The sequence below is a fragment of the Tachyglossus aculeatus genome, chromosome 7 (genome assembly GCF_015852505.1).
Source record: "Tachyglossus aculeatus isolate mTacAcu1 chromosome 7, mTacAcu1.pri, whole genome shotgun sequence".
In the NCBI taxonomy this organism is placed as follows: Eukaryota; Metazoa; Chordata; class Mammalia; order Monotremata; family Tachyglossidae; genus Tachyglossus; species Tachyglossus aculeatus.
Window position 1 is genome coordinate 52,790,836 of NC_052072.1, and position 20,978 is coordinate 52,811,813.

At 40.7% G+C, this 20,978-nt stretch overlaps 1 protein-coding gene across 6 annotated transcripts in view; it reads right to left on the reverse strand.

The window, feature by feature from the left end:
- Positions 1–369: 369 nt before the first annotated feature.
- The window catches only part of TRAF3IP1 (TRAF3 interacting protein 1), a 57,267-nt gene continuing 36,658 nt past the window's right edge, over positions 370–20,978 (reverse strand). For 5 of the 6 annotated variants that reach the window (XM_038749721.1, XM_038749719.1, XM_038749718.1 and 2 more), the window contains 2 exons: positions 3,000–3,223; positions 587–752 (listed from right to left, as the gene is read on the reverse strand). In XM_038749721.1, coding sequence (XP_038605649.1) covers positions 587–752; positions 3,000–3,223 — 390 coding nt within the window. Of the gene's footprint in view, positions 753–2,999; positions 3,224–20,978 lie in introns of all 6 variants that reach the window. The other variant, XM_038749715.1, reaches the window with a different exon arrangement.

Here is a 20,978-nt window from a genome sequence, read left to right on the forward strand (position 1 = left end):
AGAGTCAGCAAACAATGGTAAAAACAGTTGGATTACATTTGCGATTCTATATTCTATTTTGGTGGAAATAAGTGATTCATACCCTGAAAATAAAAGTTTCCAAGCCAGACCTAAAGAAAAAAGCTCTCACAGGATTTTCAAATTATAGAGATTATTTCCAACCTCGAATGACGAGTATTTCCATTCCGGAATAATGGAAAGAGTTCCTTCAAATTATTTTGTGGTAACAAATACTTTCCCTTTTCTGAAATGCAAAGTGAATCGATATGAAAGAAAAAAAGAAACAGAAAAAGGTAAACTTTCAAGGATGCTCTTACACGCTTTTTGAAGAGTTTTTTGTTATTAGCAAATAATGACACCACTGAGAAGATAGCTCTGACATATATACATTTCAAAAACAGTGCAAAATGGCAACGTGCACTCTTACTGAAGCGCAGAAGTGTAAAATAAATTGCTGATTTTCTCTGCCTAATAGGAACTCTGAAGGACCTCTTTTCAAAAAAGTGTCATATCTTTATACATTTTCATCCTTTTATCATTTGGTTTGTAAAAATTGAGTCACTCTCAGTCTTGAATCACCTAGTCTTCACCTCCTTGAACTTAAATTGATACTATAAACCATTTTCTGGATTTTCTCTTCATTTTTCAGAATGCTAGCCTTTACAGCGCAAATCTTGTCTTGTTGGTCTTTAATCAGCTGTTCCAGTTCAACCAGTTCTGCTTTTAAAGGCTCCACAGCACTATCTGTGATGCTAAATAATAAAAGAGTGGAATATTAGTGTTATGTCTAAGCTGTAATTAGTTATGATCCAGACGATACTATTTAAGATCCTTTGTGATATACATTTTTGCTTAAAAAAAGCAAAGTTTGAAATGATGACATGAGTTGGAATGAAAAGAAACCTTCAAAACTCAAATCTTTTTCTACACAACTGTAATCCTTAGGCATCCTATGAAATGGCTAGTCAAAAGAAAAATGGCATTTTAAACATCAAACCCAGGTACTCAAATTGACTGTAAAAAAAAATATCAAAACTGCAGGGAAAACACACCTCTATATTTAACCTCTCCTTCAGTGGAGTTTTCTTTGAATATGAAGAAAAACTATATATAAATTTGAGAAACCAGAGCCAGAAGAGTTACCACATAATATGGATATGTAAAGAGGAAGAGTCCAGTTGAATGCTGAAAGGATATTGCCATGGTCACAATACACTGAGAAGCCATCCACTGTTTGAGCAAAGAATAATATGTGGGAAGAAGCCCACACATTAAGAGTCTAAAACAGGGGTCAGCATGACTTTTGGCATAAAGAGCCGAACAAAATTAAATCTTTGAGCAGTTCATGTTCAAAGAACTACACACACCGCTCAATTTTGTTAATTGCTTTCCTTAACAGCAGAATATAATGTCCTCCAAAATATTCTGTATGTGTCCTGATAGGCTCTTGTGTCCGGAGGTCTTATCTCCACTTCAAATTCTATTCATTACATAAACATCTAGAAAATCCTTTGTGGATTCTTGGGATTAAGTACACACAAGCAAAAATCATGACATCAAAGAGCTGTTGGCACAGTGAAGGATTGTTGGGCCCCAGCTTCCTGCCTCCAAGCAGGAAAGAAAGTGCCTACAGGGAAGTAGCATAGTCTAATGGATAGAGCACAGGCCTCGGGGTCAGAGGGACCTAGGTTCTAATCCGCCCTCTGCCACATGTCTCCTGTGTGACCACGGGCCAGTTACTTCCCTTCTCTGGGCCTCAGTTCCCTCATCTGTAAAATGGGGATTATGACTGTGAACCCCATGTGGGACAGGAACTGTGTCCAACCTGATTAACTTGTACCTACCCCACTGCTTAGAACGGTGCTTGGCAGAGGAAGCAACTTAGCAAGTACCATAATTATTATTATCATTACTAAAGTGTTACTGCAAGTTGAATGCAGGGCCAGATAATCCCTCAAGGTCCTTCTGGCGCTGATTCTGTTATTCCCAACGACTATCACCGCCTGTCAGCTGTGTGACTTTGGGCAAGTCACTTAACTTCTCTGTGCCTCAGTTCCCTCATCTGTAAAATGGGGATTGACTGTGAGCCCCTCGTCGGACAACCTGATCACCTTGTAACCTTCCCAGCGCTTAGAACAGTGCTTTGCACATAGTAAGCGCTTAATAAATGCCATTATTATTATTATTATTACTAATAAGAGTAATTGGGGTATTTGTTAACAGTCTTTTCCTGGTGCCAAGCACTGTATTAAGTACTGCAGGAGATACCATACAAATAGATTAGACACAACCTTCATTATACCTGGGGCTCAAATCTAAGAGGGAAGGAAAACAGATATTTTATCCCCATTTTATTGATGAGGTAACTGAGGCCCACTCAAGTGAGGTAACTTGTTCAAGGTGACAGAGCAGGCAAGTGGCAGAGTCAGAATTAGAACCCAGATCATCTGTCAAGTCTTTTACACTAGGCCAATCAGTTTCTCTTTACTGTGATCATGTTGGTATATATTAGTACCATGTTTATTTTTTTTTATATTGGTAATACACTGGATTCATATTCAGCTTGCAGTCAAGAGACCTGAGAATCACTTTCAGCTGATTTTATGCTTAATCAACATTTCTCTGTTCTATATTTCTGGTTTTGTTATGGATTTTTCAAATGGCATTTGTTGGACACTTACTATGTACCAGGTGCTGTACTAAATGCTTGAGTAAATACAAGCTAATCAGGTTGGACACACTCCGTGTCCCACATAAGGCTCACCGTCTTAACCCCCATTTTACAGAGGAAGGAAACCGAGCCACAGAGAAGTGAAGTGACTTGCTCAAGATCACACAGCAGACAAGTGGCATTAGAACCCAGGTCCTTCTGACTCCCAAGCCTGTGCTCTATCCACTAAGCCACTTTATTGTTATTTCAAAGTGCCCCATTAGTATCACTGACTAACTTTAGGTGATAATGTATTTTTCTTAGCAATGTTTTCCTGAATTACCCTTACCTTTGTTCCTTTTTTAGCGCTTCAGCATGCTGCTTGTTCTCACAATGCCACAACTGAAGTTCATTCTGCATGGCGTCCACATCCTCTTGGATGTAGTCCATGATCTTTCCTAGAGGGAGGGCACTCCGGCATAAGGTCTGAATGGATGTCCGGAGCTTCTCAATCTCTTTTGAAACTATGTCCTTCTCTTTCCGTCTGGCTGCTTCTGACACAAGTGGCTTTTCCTGTTGAAGATGTTAAGGGAGGTTTTCATAAGAATCAACTTAAGACATGCGAATCGGATAAAATGATTACCTGTGCTAAAAACGCTAGAAAAGGTAGAATTGGCAAAGATGTAAGAAGAAGGCTCAAAAACAATCGAGAAGTGGAGGAACAAAAAGTTTGGCTGTGTCGCTAACACTCCGAGGCCCTGGAAAAGGAGAGGGAGAGGGAGAGAGGGAGAGGGAAAAGGAGGGAGAGGGAGAGGGAAAAGGAGGGAGAGGGAGAGGGAAAAGGAGGGAGAGAGGGAGAAGGAGGGAGAGAGGGAGAAGGAGGGGGGAGAGTGAGAGTGTGTGTGTGTGTAGAACATTTATCCCCATTTTAATTATAATAATTGTGGTACTTGTGAAGCGCTTACTGTGTGCCAGGCACTGTACTAAGCACTTGGTGGATACAAGCAAACTGGATTGGACACAATCCCAGCCCCATATGGGGTTCACGGTCTTAATCCCCATTTTATAGATGAGGTAACTGAGGCCCAGAGAAGTGAAGTGACTAGCCCAAAGTCACACAGCAGATGACGGGCGGAGCCGGGATTAGAACCCGTGTCCTCTGACTCCCAAGCCCGGGCTCTTTCCATTAAGCCATGCAATTTCTAAGCAGAATTAGTGTTTCATTAGTGGGTAGGGTCAGGGCCTGGCAATCTGGGGCCCAGGGCTCGAATTCCAGCCCCACCACTTGCCTGCTGTGCAACCTGGGGCCAGTCACTCAACTTCTCAGTGCCTCAGTTTCCGCATCTATATGCTCTTGCATTTTGGTGCTCTCTGACTCACCCCAGTAGGTGACTCAATAAGGTGACGTAGAGCAGATATATTCATACAAGTCTAGTCCTCTTCATTTGAAGGCTTACATAACAAACTCTCAGGGTGGAATCTAAAATGCATCTGTTTCTCCGATCAAGCGTGTTAAAGATCCCTTTTCGATTCAAAATAGGGAAGCAGTTTGGCCTAGTGGTTAAGACCGTGGGCCATCAAGTCAAAGGACCTGGATTCTAATCCTGGCTCTGTGCCTTGTCTGCTGGGTGACGCTGGGATGTCACTTGATTTCTCTGTGCCTCAGTTGCCCTACCTGGAAAATGGAGATTAAGACTGTGAGCCCCATTTGGGACATGGACTCTACCCAACTTTCATTCATTCATTCAATCATATTTATTGAGCGCTTACTGTGTGCAAAGCACTGTACTAAGCGCTTGGGAAGTACAAGTTGACAACATATAGAGACGGTCCCTACCCAAAAATGGGCTCACAGTCTAGAAGGGAGAGACAGACAACAAAACAAAACAAAACATGTGGACAGGTGTCTAGTCATCAGAATAAACAGAAGTAAAGCTAGATGCACATCATTAACAAAACTTAATTAGCTTGTATCTATCCCAGCATTTCATACAGTGCCTGATGCATAATGAGGACTTAAGAAATACTATAAAAATACATACTGGATTTTCATTAAAAATATTTTGTGATTGGTGCTTTTCCCATTTTTTCTGTTTTCATTAAAGTCACTCTTTTCCCATTTGCTATGCCTGAGGCAACATCAATGGGCCATATCGGCATTTAATTTCCCAACATCTCTCAATTGGGGGGACTCTCAGGCTAATCAGGAGGTACACCTCAGGATGCAACAGCAAAAAATTGCATCTGCCCAAGTCGTGGCTAGCCAATTATTCAACCTTTTATGCAGCACAGAACACTGTGTGATCTTGAGGGACATCTTTCTAAATTCTGAAAGTCCACTCCAATAATTAAATAACTTAAAAGTTATCTAGTAACAAATGACAAATAAGGAGGAACGATAGTACAGTAAACATTCTGCAACATTTTCACTGCAATTCCCCACACAGACGGAAATGGAAAGATGTGGCTAATAAGAGAATATGTACTCAACACTTGATGGGGAAAAAGTTAAAATCTGTACATCATTGCAAAACAGGAAAAGTTTTCAAATACTTCTTTTAAATAGCATGAGAAAAACACCTTATTTGCTTGACATGTTTTCCAATTCAATCAATGGTATTTACTGAGTGCTTCCTATGTGCAGAACACTGTACTAAAAGCCTGGGTGAGTCCAATACAACAGAATTAGCAGACACGTTCTCTGCCCATAATGACCTTACAGTTTAGAGGGGGAGACAGAAATTAATACAAATAAACAGGTAATTTGTAATGCCTAATTTAAAAATATATTAGTACTGTGGGGTTGACGGTGGGACGACTATCAAATGCTCGAAGATCACAGATCCAAATGCACAGACAGGGCAGAAATGAGAGCGAGCCGGGGAAAAGAAGGCTTAAACGGGGAAGTCTTCTTGGAGATGTGTCCAAATAACCTAAGACTCCTCTCGAAAGGCTTCTTATATAAATGTCCTCACTTTCTTTCTAAATAGTAATTCCCATTATCGATTTGTCATACACTCCAAGAGTCAAGGAGTCAATTAACTACATGAAAATTCATTCTAACATTATTGGGGAAGCAACAGTAGCTTCCAATGCTCTATTCGTTGACTGCTAATGCCATTCAACATTAACAGCTCAACAAATGATCTGTAGAAAACAAGTCAGAAAGAAATGGCTAGGAGGAGTATTGCTAACAATAGCCAATATACGTTTTCTACATTTCCATATTATCCTGCTTTCTCCTCAAACATTCGTGTACTGGTCAGACTCCAAGCAGTGAACAGAAATGAGAAATTTAAACTAATGCCAAGGTAGTTCATTCAATAAAAAGAAAATGTCAAGTGGATGTAATCGTTGGGTTCATAGCACAGTATGAAAATGGTGCATTTTTAATCACTTACCAAACCGCTTCTTTGGTAAAATGCATTATTTCCAAATGACAACTGAGGGTGTGTTGAACAGATTTCTGCTTGGAAATGTTTGTGGGGGCTGAGAGAACAGTTGAAGATTTATGAGGCTCTTCAAATGAAAGGGTGCAGCTGAATGCGAAACAACAGCTGCTTTCTTGCAAAGGGGAAGGCCAAAATATGGATGAAGAAGAGAGAGAGTTTGATCCTCAGAATATTCAAAACGAAGATAATTCATCCGAGAAGGTATATTCCTAACAGATAGCACAGAATACCACTAAACTGTAGGCTTTTAGACTGTGAGCCCACTGTTGGGTAGGGACTGTCTCTATATGTTGCCAACTTGTACTTCCCAAGCGCTTAGTACAGTGCTCTGCACACAGTAAGCGCTCAATAAATACGATTGATTGATTGATTGTTGTGGGCAAGGAATGTGTCCACCAACTCTGTTTTGTACTCTCTCAAGTGTTTAGTACAATGCTTTGCACACAATAAGAGCTCAGTAATATGACTGATTTAAAAAAAAACTTTGGGGGGCCTCCAGGTGTCTGATTTTTCCTATCTCTCTCCTTTTGAGAGTCAGGGTCTTTGTTTTCTTTTTTTCTTTTTTATGATGGACATTTTTAAGTGTTTACTATGTGATAAGCACTGGGGTAGACATAAAATAATCAGATCAGGTTTAGTTCCAGTTCCATATGAAGCTCATAATCTAATAATTCTCAGCCTTTCTGTCACTGGTTGTTTCTTCGCGACCATCCTAGGGTTTTAATATCTCCTGTCCCCAGATTACATCCCTCCAATTGCCAATGAGTACTTCTGTGTCAATCAGGTACTGATTTACTCACAGTCACCCAGGCCTCTCTGATTGCCCTCTTTTTCTCTCTGGACCTCTATTTCCTGTCTCCAGTGCCCTAACCTCTACCCCAAATTTGCCCTAGGATTCAAAATGAAAAGTGGAACCTTTTCTGTATTTGCAAAGCCCGAAAATTATCATAATATCTAGCCCTCACTCTGCCCAACATCATCTATAACCGGTCACATATAGCTCTCACAACTACCAAAAAATATCCATATGCATGCTGGACAAATGCATTCTCCCCTGTTATTCACTTTAGTTGAAGGTTCATTCCCTTCCTCCTTCCCCCATTATATTCGGATTTTTCAGTAGTATGAACTTAGGTCCTGAGGGAGGAGAAAACATGGAACCATGGGCAAACTATCAAGGCTATTTATTGACTGCTACTCAGTGCAAATGACTGTATTAAGGTCTTAAACTAAGCAACGTAAACTGACAAACCCTCGCCAACCCATTCATTTCCGAGCTCACCAGGGTTGCTTTGCAGAGAGAAACAGAACTGCAACTAAATCGGGTGGCGGCTCAACATAGGTACAGGTATGCGTTTTAGTGTTGAAGTGGAAACGTGTGTTTAGTGAGTGTGCACGAGTATCACTGAGTTCCCTGGAAGACATTTGTAAGTAAACCTATTTAAACTTTCAAAAAAACCTACCCTTTGGCCAGCTTGGGGGCTAGGGCCAGAGTAGGATGGGGTGGGGTGGATTGGAGGCAGAGAAGACGTGATCAGAAATTTCATTTCATTATGAAAATGAACTAGACTGTGAGCCCACTGTTGGGTAGGGACTGTCTCTATATGTTGCCAACTTGTACTTCCCAAGCGCTTAGTACAGTGCTCTGCACACAGTATGCGCTCAATAAATATGATTGATTGATTGATTGATATGGGTTCTCATCACTCCACGAGCACTCTGTTGTTCACAATTGGGGTTCAGCTTCAAAACTAAACTAAAAAAAAAGTCTGAGTGGTAGGATGGCTTAGAAAAGTGCTTCGCACTTAATAAACGCTTAATACAAATCATCATTATAATTATTATTGCAGTATAGTTTTTTATCAGTGCAGAGGATGACAGCATTTCTGGACCACAGCCATCAGTCAGATATGACTGCCAGCCTACTCAGAAAGTCCAAAAGAGAATAAAATCTTATGGCAAAAGTATCCTTTACGTGGAAGCCTAAACTAATGCTGAAGTGATTTTAATCTACAAACTCGAAAATCAGATCAGCATATCAGATACTCTCTAATTTGGTTCCTCACGAATCAAGGGAGTTGCAGCACAACCAAGAAATCACAGAGGCATAAAAAATATTTCTCCCTGCCACTCAGTAAAACGGTGGGCTTTTTATACTGGCTTAAAGATGCTAATAAAGATCTCCAGTTAGGAGTAGCTCCACAATGGGACTGTCTAAGGCCTAAGAGTGAACAAAAATGGGGAAGAGTCAGAAAATATTGTGAAGGAAGACCCGAAAGGATTTAGAGACAGACTGAACGTGGGTGTTGAAAGACAGTGAAGAGTTCAAGCTAACATGAAGCAAGCTTCTGGAAGAGGGAAGATGGTTTCAACTGTACTGGGAAAGCTAGGAGGAGCAGATTTAGGAGGGAAGATGATGAGGGCATTCACCTTATGCAGGAAACATTTTTGTAGTACTTTTTAAGCTCTTACACAACCAGTTTGTGTTGACACAGTCCCTGTGCCACATGGGGCTCACAGTCTTAATCCCCATTTTACAGATGAGGTAACTGAGGCCCAGAGAAGTGAAGTGACTTGCCCAGGGTCACACAGCAGACAAGTGGTGCAGCTGGGATTAGGACCCAGGTTGTTCTGACTTTATCTGCTACACCACGCTGCTTCTCTTCCTAGTATAACTTTGAATTCTTGATCTGGCTTAAGGATTAATTCTTGTGTTCCCTCAGAATCGTTTTCTGATACTTCATTTAATGATTTTATAATTTTTGCACCCTATTCACTGGATCTATAAGGCTGTTATTTCATCTCAATTGAATAAATTCTTTACCAAAGTTCAAAAACCATCACTACAGTCAGCAGACCAAAGCTTCTCTTTTTGCAGCCTCCTGAGAAACTGTATAATAGCACTTCAACTCCACATTTAATGGTGTGATGTTATGCTTCAAATTACTTTAACAAAAATTACACAATCGTTTAGTGCCTAATGTAACAATATATACCAGGAAGGAATTTCCTATTTTTCCAGAGGTTTTGGAACAGATCCCTACTTATAACATAAAGCATACTCCATGATACAGCCATTTCCATTACAACCACATTTTCAAGGGACATATTTTGGCTCTATCATGGCCTACGCCTGTATGTGTGTGTCATTTTTTGCATTCATTTTTAATGTGATATGTCTTTCATGAAAGCTTGAGAAAGCAATTCACCAGTTAATATGTTCCTATCCCCATAACTGTATCTGCTTTTTGAACCCAAATTTCCTGAATCAGAAAGTAGTTTCCGAATTTCTGATAATTTTCTTTATTTTTCAGAAAGTAAAATACTTTTACTCAAAATTTAAAGTCGCAGAAGTTGAATTCAAAGTTCTTTAAAACCTACAAACGCACCTCAAAACTCTTTAGACACCCACCTCGTTTCTTCAGAGTATAGGCTATAGTTACCGTATTGTTAACATTATTCTTTTATTTACTTTTCTCATAGATTATGAGTCCCTCGAGGATCAGGGTCTATGTCTAATTCCCACCTGTGGACACTTTCTCAGGGTTTACTACACTAAGTCAGTCGATCATATTTGTTGAGTACTTACTATGTGCAGAGCACTGTACTAAGTGCCGGGGGAGAGTACAATACAGCAATAGAAAGCAGCATGGCTTAGCGGTTACAGCATGGGCCCGGGAGTTAGAAGGACATGGGTTCTAATCCTGGCTCTGCCACATGTCTGCTGCGTGACCTTGGGCAAGTCTTTTCACTTCTCTGTGCCTCAGTTACCTCATCTGCAAAATGGGGATATGAGTGTGCGCCCCATGTGGGACCGGGACTGTGTCCAACCTGATTAACTTGTAACAAGTCCAGCACTTAGAACAGGGCTGGGCACATGGTAAATGATTTTTAAAGTACCATAATTATTATTATTATTGTCATTATTATTAATAATGTCTGTCTCCCTCTGTAGACTGTAAGCTTGTTGTGGGCAGGGAATGTTTCTGTTTATTATTATTGTCATTATTATTATTATCATCATATTATATCACATAATATATTATATATAATATAATAAATGTATAATATAACAATAATATCATAATTAATATAATATATTAATTATATACCAATTATTAATTATTGTTAATAATAATGACAATAATAATAAACAGAAACATTCCCTGCCCACAAGCTTACCGTCCAGAGAGGGAGACAGACATTAATATAAATACATTACAGATATGTACATAAGGGTCATGGAGCCGGGATGGGAGATGAATACAAGGAGCAAGTCAGGGCGATGCGGAAGGGAGTGGGAGAAAAGGAAAGGAGGGCTTAGTCATGGAAGCCCTCTTGGAGGAGATGTGCCTTCAATAAGGCTTTGAAGCTGGCAAAAGGCACTGTCGGATAGTCGTGCCCTGTCGGACACTACAGCGCTCTACATACCGTAAGCGCTTAAGAAATACTATCACTAATACTATCACTATCTAATACGATCTAATACTATAATAGTCTAACACTTCTGCAAAATGCATCATTTCAGGATTAAAACTAGAATCTCACCCCACAAATCTGATCGGTTTTATATTACAATGTAACCTACTGAATTGTCCATCCGTATAGGAATCTCTGTTAAACACTCCATACACTTTTTATAGAAATAGCACCTATTTTGAGGGTATTATAATAGTCTGGAGCACAATTTTTTACTAGTATTTAATTTAATCTTAAAGGTATTATTACTTATCAGTGTTCTCTCCCAAATGGTGGCAATAGTATTTATTGGTTCAATATCACCTATGCTTGTTATGCATAACAAACAGTTACATTACACCCATCTGATGATTTTTAATCACAATGCAATCTACTGACCTGCTGACTATACTAGTTGATCTTCCTGTTCCATGTATACATCCCATGTTCCATGTATTCCCCCATCTTACCTCCTTCCCTTCCCCACAGCACCTGTATATATATGTATATATGTTTGTACATATTTATTACTCTATTTATTTATTTTACTTGTACATATCTATTCTATTTATTTTATTTTGTTAGTATGTTTGGTTTTGTTCTCTGTCTCCCCCTTTTAGACTGTGAGCCCACTGTTGGGTAGGGACTGCCTCTATATGTCGCCAACTTGTACTTCCCAAGCGCTTAGTACAGTGCTCTGCACACAGTAAGCGCTCAATAAATACGATTGATGATGATGATGATGATACATACACTTTGTCTGTATCCCTCGTGATTTTAGGTTTTCTGTGAATGGGGAACATTTCTTCTGTTGCATCCTTCTAAACACTTAGTACACACCTGTTACAGTTCTAAGTTCCATGTGGAGAGAGAAGGTGTCACTTTGCGGATATTGCCCCATTCCTCAAAAAACTCCATTTTTTTATGGTTTGTTATGTGCTTACTATGTGTCAGGCACCGTACTAAGCGCTGGAGTAGATTCAAGATAATCAGGCTGGACGCAGTCCCCTGTCCCATATGGGGCACACAGTTGTAATCCCTATTTTACACATGACACAACTGAAGCACAGAGAAGTTAAGAGAGTTGCCGAAGGTCAAACAGGAGGCGAGTGGCGGAGACGGAATTAGAACCCAGGTCCTGTAACTCCCAATACCAAGCTCTTTCCGCTAGGACATGCTGCTGCCTCTTTTCTCTCTCCTCTTTTCAGTTCAAACACTTCACTCTGTTCAAGTCAATCTACTCATTCCACGAAGCCCTATTCAAAGTGGAAGAGAGCCATCCGTCTCCGGAATCTGCCCCTTCCTCTCTTTGTGGTCCAGCACGTGTTATAACATTCCCATCCCGACTATTTCATGACCTCCCTACTTCCCTCCTTGCTCCTCTCCAGTCCATACTTCACACCACTGCCCGGTCAATTTTCTGTGCATGTGTCCCCACTCCTCAAAAACACCCAATGTTTGCCCATCCATCCCTGCAACGAGCTGGACTCCTCACCACCCAGTTTAAGGCAATCAGCGCCCTTCCCCCTTACTTCTCTCCCGCTACACACAGCTCGCACTAAGCTCATTTCAAGTCAATTAATCAATCAATGGCATCTACTGAGCACCTACTGTGTGCAGAGCACTGTAACATTTTCCCTGCCCACACGAGCTTACAATTTACAGTCAATCTACTCACTGTGCTTTATTCTTATTTCCCTCACCGCTACCCTCTTGCTAAGGCCCTCTTTCCTCCTGAAATTCTCTTTCCTTTCCCATCTGGTCGACAGCTTTCCTCATCTTCAAGGCCCTTCTAAAATCACAACCCCTCCAGGAGCCCTTCCCTGATTAATGTCTTTTATCTTACCAAACTGTTTCTCTCCCCTACTTGCACTGTAGAACGTCTGCAGCACCAAAGCACTGGGGTGGTACTACTACTACTACTAATAATAATTCTGGTACTTGTTATGCGCTTACTATGTGCCAAGCACTGTACTAAGTGCTGGGATGAATACAAGCAAATCATGCTGGACACAGCCCCAGTCCCACATGGGCTAACAGTCTCAATCTCCATTTTACAGTTGAGGTAACAGGCACAGAGAAGTGAAGGGACTTGCCCAAGGTCACACCGCAGACATGTGGTGGAGACGGAATTAGAACTCATTACCTTCGACTCCCAAGCCCATGCTTGATCCACTAAGCCATGTTACTTCCCCACCCCATCTCCTGTAGCATACACGAACATATCCATAAATTATGTTCCTTTCCCTACCTGTTATTTATTATCGGTCTTCTCCACTAGCCTGTAAGGTCTTTGTGGGGAGAAATCATACCTACTAACTCCATCGTACACTCCCAAGCCCTAAGTACAGTGCTCTGCAAAGAGTAAGCACTCAAGCGCTTAGTACAGTGCTCTGCACACAGTAAGCACTCAATAAATATGACTGACTGACTGAATGAATGAATAAATGATTGATTGCTTTCTCTGAGTTATACTTCCCAAGCAATTAAACAGTGCATTGCACCCAGTGGGCACTCAAATACATTAACTACTTAGTATAGTGCTTTAAACTCACAAGGTGGTTAATAAATACAATTTACAGAGAAGTGAAAGTGTCACAGCTTCCCTTTCATTGTTAAGAAACTCCTCCATTAACTTGAAATTTATTAGCATTAACATAAATCAATGTCTGAATGTAGATATAGAAATAATGTTTGAAATGGAAATGGGTGATGATCATAAATGCTAAAGAATAGGAGTGGTAAGGACTTATCCATATAGGAAATAGAATTTCATTGGTCGGGAATAATTTTTCCACTGAAAGATTTTGTAAAAATAATTATGATACTTGTTACGCACTATGTACCAAGCCTGATACTAAGCTCTGGGGTAGATACAAGATAATCAACTGGACACAGTCCTTGCCCAACATGGGGCTCACAGTTTAAAAGGAGTAATATTAGCTTTTTCAAAAGAAATAGCAATCAATCAATCACATTTATTGAGCACTTACTGTGTGCAGAGTACTATACTAAGCGCTTGGGAAAGCACAATATAACAATATAACAGACACATTCCCTGCCCACAATGAGTTTACAGTCTAGAGGGGGAGACGGACATTAATAAAAATAAATTACAGATATTTACATTAAGTGCTGTAGGGCTTGGAGGGGAGATGACTAAAGGGAGCAAGTCAGGAATATGCAGAAGGGAGTAGGAGAATAGGAAAGGAGGGCTTAGACAGGGGAGGCCTCTTGGAGGAGATGGGCCCTCATTAAGGCTTTGAAGTTGGGGAGAATAATTGTCTGTCGGATATAAGGAGGGAGGGCACTCCAGGCCAGAAGCAGGATGTGGGCAAGAGGTCAGGGCAAGATAGATGAGAACGAAGTATAGTAAGATAGTTAGAATTAGAAGAGCAAAGTTTGCAGGCTGGGTTGTAGTAGGAGAGTAGCAAGGTAAAGTAGGAGGGCTTATTGATTTATAAGGCTATTGAGTGCTTTAAGGGCAATGGTGAGGAGTTTCTGTTTTAAGGGGAGGTGGATGGGCAACAACTGGAGGTTTCTGAAGAGTGGGAAAATATGGACTGAACATTTTTGTAGAAAAATGATCCCTGCAGCACAGTGACATATGGACTGGAGTGGGGAAGAGACAGGAGGTTGGGAGGTCAGCAAGGAGGCTGATACAGTAATCGTGGTGAGACAGGGTAAGTGCTTGGATTAACATGGTAGCAGTTTGGATGGAGAAGAAAGGGCACATTTTTGCCATGTTGTGAAGGTTGAACCAAAAGGATTTAGTGATATATTGACTATGTGGGTTGAAAGGAAGAGTCAAGGATAATGCCAAGGTTACATGCTTGTGAGTACAATTTTCATTTTGGGGAAATTACTGAATTATTCCAGAAAAGTGCTTTGGAACATACGGCATTGAATAGCTGATATTATACTTAGATGAATAGAGCATTAACTCCGATTTTTAGATTACGTGATTAAATAGCACCACCTAGCCGCAAGACCTTGGAATATTTTTTTTAACATCTGTGTGGCTCATAAATACTTTCTTAGTAACACAGAGACTAAGGAGAAAAAAACCAAAATAAGGTAGTACACTAAGGACTTGTGAGTTCCTAAAACCCATATTGAACAAAAGTGAAAAAAAGAAAGCATATCTAAGTATAAAATGGAAAATATTGGCTACTGAATGGAAACAACTAGAGAAAAGGGGGAAAAGCACCTAATAGACAAGTGAGAAAAAAACACAACTGGAAATGGAGAAAGAGAAATATATACAATATATATGCAAAATAAATACGCATGAAAAGAGCACACATACACTTCCTTTGAAAATATGGCTATTTCCCCTACGAATTTTGATTTTATAAAACTCTTGAAAGTGGGTATGCAACTTACAAGAGGCACTTAAAGTAGAACTGTTATTTTAGTTATTTCTTCACCTAGCTCACTTAGAAAAATATCAGTTCAAGCCAGAATTTTCCAAAGACCATCACATTGCCAAGGCAGCTTAAATTTCCTCCTGAAGAATCATAAAATAAATCATAAAAGAAAAACAAAATCTCTATATCAAATTTATTTTCAAATTGCTCACTGAGTGCCTTATTTAGTTGGACTGTAAAACAATAAGAAATAGGTTTACATCAGATGTAATTTCAAAGATTTACCGGCAATGTATCCAGAATAGAAATGTTTGTTTTCTTGAGACTAAGAAGACCATTCAATAAAAGAAAGGGGTAAAAATACTGAGTGTATAACACTTTAAAAAAACTATATGGGAAGCTGATAAAAACAAACCTCAAAAAGCAAATATTAAGTCAGGTTAAATAAGTAATGCCATAATCAATGTTTTAAAATATACAGTTTAGGGAACAGCAGGACTAGGGATATTTAATGCCTCTGTTTATTGACATATTCACATAAACTAACCAGTTTTTAAAGATCAATAGGGTGAAGTTTAAGTCGAACAGCTTGAGTAGACACGATTCGATAAGGTTCTTGGGTCATTTCTCTTCTTAGTCTGCCAGTACTATTCACCCCTGATTTTCCAAACACTTTTTATGTCTTTCCTGTGCTTTTCCAGAGCAGAGATATGCAGGATGAACAAGGTCAATTTGCCCCTTCATCTTTTGAAGTAGATAAATTCACTTTCCTGTAGTTTACTTTTCAGAGGAAACTTTAAAACCCAGGCATAGCTGACTGTGAATAGAGTCTATGGCCATAAAATTTGAACCAATAAATCTAACTTCAAAGGGTAACTAATATTAATAGCTTGCAGGATTAGGCTGAGCTCTTAGTTGCCCAAGATTTTCTGAAGGGTCTTAGAAACTTAGCCAGGGACATGGACCATAAATTGTAGTCATTTTCATTCTCGAAAAGCAGTCGCAGACCCTAACACAAAGCCTGCAGATACATCTTTTTCAATTCCATTCAGTGGGATGTGTTCAAATTGGATATTATGATCAGGATTACCCAGAAAAGTGCCATTCAGAGTTTAAATCAATCAATCAATGGTATTTGTTGCAGTGCTTACTCTGCGCACAGTACTGTACAAAGTATTTGCAAGAGAACTACACAAAAGTGTAGATACAGACTCTACATCCACAGGAGCTTATAGACAGGAGGGGGAGATGGACATTATAATACACTGAAGACTGATTAAGTATAATGGGGCTGGGCGAGGGGGTGAATATCAAAGCATTTAAGGGGAACAAATCCAAGTGCACAGACAAAGTAGATGAAAGGGCTTTTACCCAGGAAAGTGAGGGCTTAGTTGGGGAAGGATTCTTGGAGAAGATGTGATTTTAGTACAGCTTTGAAGAGGGGGAGAGAGGTAGTCTGCTGGATACGAAGGGGGAGGGAGTTCCAGTCAGAAGGAGGACATGGATAATGGATTGGTGGAGAGAAAGACAAGACTGAGGAACAGTGAAAAGGGCGGTACTAAAAGAAAGAAGTGTGTTAATGCACCTACACAAGGGACCACTGACTCTATTAAAGACAAAAACATACTGTACTTAGATCTTTACAATCTCTTCACACATCTCATAAACAGACCCCTCAATCCAACATGTAGTCACCGTGGCATTCAAATTGTCAAAGTAGTAATCTCTGAGGAGAGTGAGAATTCTTCAATACGTTGATGTGACAAGGGCATTCTGTAGATGGAAAATATTTGTCATACCCTGGCTTGATTAAGTATCAGCCTCCTCCTTTGTCTCTGCCTCCAGTTTCTCTCTTCCCCCTTCCAAACTTTACTGCCCAGATCATTTTCTTAAAACTTTACTCTGCCCACCATTCAACCTCATGTCTCCCTCCTATCAATTATCTTTTCCCACTACAAATCAGTTCACTCTTGGTACTTCTTAAGCTATTAGTACAGTGCCTGGCACAGAGTAAGTGCTTAACGAATACCATAAAGAAAAAAGCTAATCCAGTCCACCACATGCTTCCACCCTTCCCTTTCTGGAACTCTCTCCCTCTCAATCAATTAATCAGTTAATCAATGGCATTTCTTGAGTGCTTACTGTGTGCAGAGGACTGTACTAAGTTCTTGGGAGAGTACAATAGAGTTGGGAGACACAAATCCTGCTCTCAAGGAGTTTACAATCTAGTGGGGGAGACAGACATTAAAATACATTACAGATAGGGGAAGCAGAAGAGTAGAAGGATCTGGACATAAATGTTGGAGGTGGGATGAGCTGCAAAGTGAAGCAGCATGGCTTAGTGGAAAGAGCACGGGCTTGGGAGTCAGAGGACATGGGTTCTAATCCCGGCTCCACCACTTGTCTGCTGTGTGACCTTGGGCAAGGCATTTAACTTCTCTATGCCTCAGTTACCTCATCTGTAAAATGGGGATTAAGACCGTGAGCCCCACGTGGGGTTAAGAACAGTGTTTGGCACATAGTAAGCACTTAACAAATACCATTATTATTATGATGATTATTATTATTGCACATCTAAGTGCTTAGGCAATGTAGAAGCCAGGGAGAATAGGAAGCCAGGGAAGGCTTCCTGGAGAAGATATAATTTTAGAAGGGTTTTGAAGATGGGGAATGTGATGGTCTGTTGGATAGAAAGGGAGAGGGAGAAGGGAGGACATGAGATAGATGAGAAAGGGGTACAGTGAGTAGACTGGTGCTAGAGGAGGGGAGTGCTATAGTGGGAGAGGAGAAAGACAAGGTAGGAGGGTGAGAGCTGACTGAGTGCAGTAAAGATGATGGAAAAGAATTTCTGTTTGAGGCGAAGATGGATGCGTAGCCATTGGAGGTTTTTGAGGTATAGGGAGAAGTGTGCAGAAGCATTTTTTTTTAATGATCCTGATAGCAGATTGAACCAAGGTCTGGAGGGGGAAGAGACTGGAGGCAGGGAGGTCAATGAGGAGGCTAATGCAACAGCAGAGATAGCATATGACAAGTACCTGGGTAAGCATGGTAGCCGTTTGGATGGAAAGGAAGGGGCAGATTCTGGAGCTGTTTGAAGGTAGAACTGACAGGATAAGATGATAGATTTGGAAAAAGCATGGCTTCTACTCCCAGCTCTGCCACTTACCTGCTTGTGACCTTGGACTAGTCACTTCCCTTCTCAGTGACCTCATCTGTGAAATGGAGATTAGATCCCCCTCACTGCAATTCAGACTGCGAGCCTCATTTGAGACAGAGGCTGTGTCTTGCCTGACACTCCTATATCTACCCTAGTGCTTAGTACAGTGCCTTGAACACAGTGAGGACTTAACAAGGGCCACTAAAAACCCCCCAAACAATATGTGTGTTGAATGGGAGAGATGAGTTGACAGTTAGGCCAAATCTGTCAGGCCACAGCTCTTCCTATCCTCAAAGTAAGTATAATTACGGTACTAGTCAAGTGCTATGTGCCACACACTGTATAAGCACTGGGATAGATACAAGATAATCAGGTTAGACACAGTCCCTGTCCCAAAGGGCCCTCACACTCTAAATTGTAGGGAATATAATTTAATACCCTTTTTAAAAATGAGGAAAATGAGGCACGGAAAACTTAAGTGCTTTGCTTAAGGTCACACTGCTGGAAAGGGGCAGAGCCGGGATTAGAACCCAGATCTTCTGACCCCCAGGTCTGTGCTCTTTCCACTAGGGCACACTGCCTCCAGGCAGTCTTTTCTGATAAATTTCTAATGTCACCATTTTCTACTCTCATCACCACCTATGCACATGTTCACATATGTGCCCATAGCACTTATGTATATATCTTATATGCCCTTTATCCTCCTTGCTACTCTCTGCCAATTATTTTAGTGCCCGTTCCCCCAACGAGATTGTAAACACCTTAGGGCAGGAGGGACCAAGTCTACAAACTCTACTTAACTCTCCCAAGCCCTTAAAACAGTGGAATCCCACAACAGGCAATCAATAAACACTATTCGTTGTGGGCAAGGAATTTCTGTTACACTGTATTCTCCCTAGCCCTTAGTACAGTGCTCTGTACACAGTAAATGCTCAATAAATGACTGATTGATTAGTAATGAATTTAACACAGATCTTCCTCAAAGAGCTTAATTTTTCCAATTTTGAAGGGTTAAGTTTACCTCTGCAGGATAATAATAAATAATTAATATTGATTATGGTATTTATTAAGTGCGTACTATGTGCCAAGCACTGTTCTAGGCACTGGGGTAGATACAAGGTAATCAGGTTGTCCCATGTGGGGCTCCCATCTTAATCCCCAATTTACAGATGAGGCAACTGAGGCACAGAGAAGTTAAGCGACTTGCCCAGGTCACACAGCAGACAAGTGGCAGAGGCAGGATCCTCCCCACATCCTCCGACTCCCAAACCCATGCTATTGTCACTAGGCCATGCTGCTTCTGGGATCACATGGGCCAATTTGGTTCTCTTTTGACACCAATGCTTTGTAAATATAATTTGAAGGCTAAATCTTCAAATCTTTCAAAATATGAGGGAATAAAACCCATTGAGAAAGCATATAAAGACTGCAAATTTTAACGTATTTAAACTAAATAAAAATAATAAATGAAATTTAGATCTCAACATTTCTTTCCCAGGCTACTCCAGGCACACTTATAATAATAATAACAATAGTATTTGTTAAGCACTTACTATCTGCAAAGCACTGTTCTAAGCACTGGGGGATACAAGGTGATCAGGTTGTCCCACGTGGGGCTCACAGTCTTATAATTTGGAAATTAGTGGTAGAGAACTGGCAGATGTAGTGGAAAATGGAAATGTTTTGCAAGTTATCGAAGGGAGGTTGGGTGAATGGATGTCAGGAAGCAGAGTCTGATCTGTGTTCTGGGGCCCAGCCAAAGACGTAATTTTAACATGCGAGAGGATCTCATTCCAGGGTGATGCACGCTTAATTATCCCAAGGGAGTGGTATCAATCAATGAGTCAATCAATGGTATTTATTGAGTGCTCACTTTATGCAGAGCACTGTACTAAGTGCTTGGGAGAGAATACAGCAGAGCTGGCAGCCACATTCCCTACCCAAAACAAGTTTACAGTCTAGAAGGGAAGACAGACATTAATAAAAATAAATAATTCATAGACATGTGAATGTCTATGGGCTTGGGGGGGATATCAAATGTCCTAAAGTCACAGATCCAAGCGCAAGGGAAAGCGAGTTGGGGAAAAGAAGGCTTAATGGGAGAAGGTCTCTTGGAGATGTGACCTAAATAAGGCTTTGAAGGTAGGAAGGGTGGTAGCCTGGCATATTTGGAGGTGGAGGAAGATCCAGGCTAATGGGAGGACTTGGAAAAGGGGTTGGTGGAGAGATACAAAAGACTGGGCCACAGTGAGTAAACTGGCACTAGAAGAGTGGAGTGAGCAGGCTGGACTATAGTAGATTAGTGGGGTGGGGTGATTAGGTGCTTTAAAGTCAACGGTAAGAATTAAACGTTTTTACTGAAAAATGATCCAGGTAGCAGAGTGAAGCATGGATTGGAGTGGGAGAGAGACAGAAGACAGGGAGGTCAGTGAGGAGGCAGATGCAGTACATAAGGCGGGATAAGATGAGCTTGTAGTTTGGATTTTAGCAATGTTGAGAAGCAAAACTGATGGGATTTAGGGAAATTAAATATGTGTGTAAAATGAGAAAGATGAGTCGAGGACAATGCCAAGATTATGGGTTTCTGAGATGAGGAGGATAGAGGTATTGTTTACAGTGAAAGGAAAGACAGGGTTTGGGTGGGAAGATAAGGGGTTCAGTTTTGGACGTGTTTAATTTGAGGTGTCAGTGGAAAATCCAGGGAGAGAGGTCATGAAGGCAAGAGGAAATGTGAGATTCCAGGGAAGGAGAGCAATCAAGCCTGGAGATGTAGACTTAGGGATAGAGATGATGGGTTGAAGCCATGAGAGCGAATGTGTTCTCCAAGGGAGTGAGTGTAGATGGAGAAGAGCAGGGGACCTAAAACTGAGCCGTGAGGGACCGCCACTGTC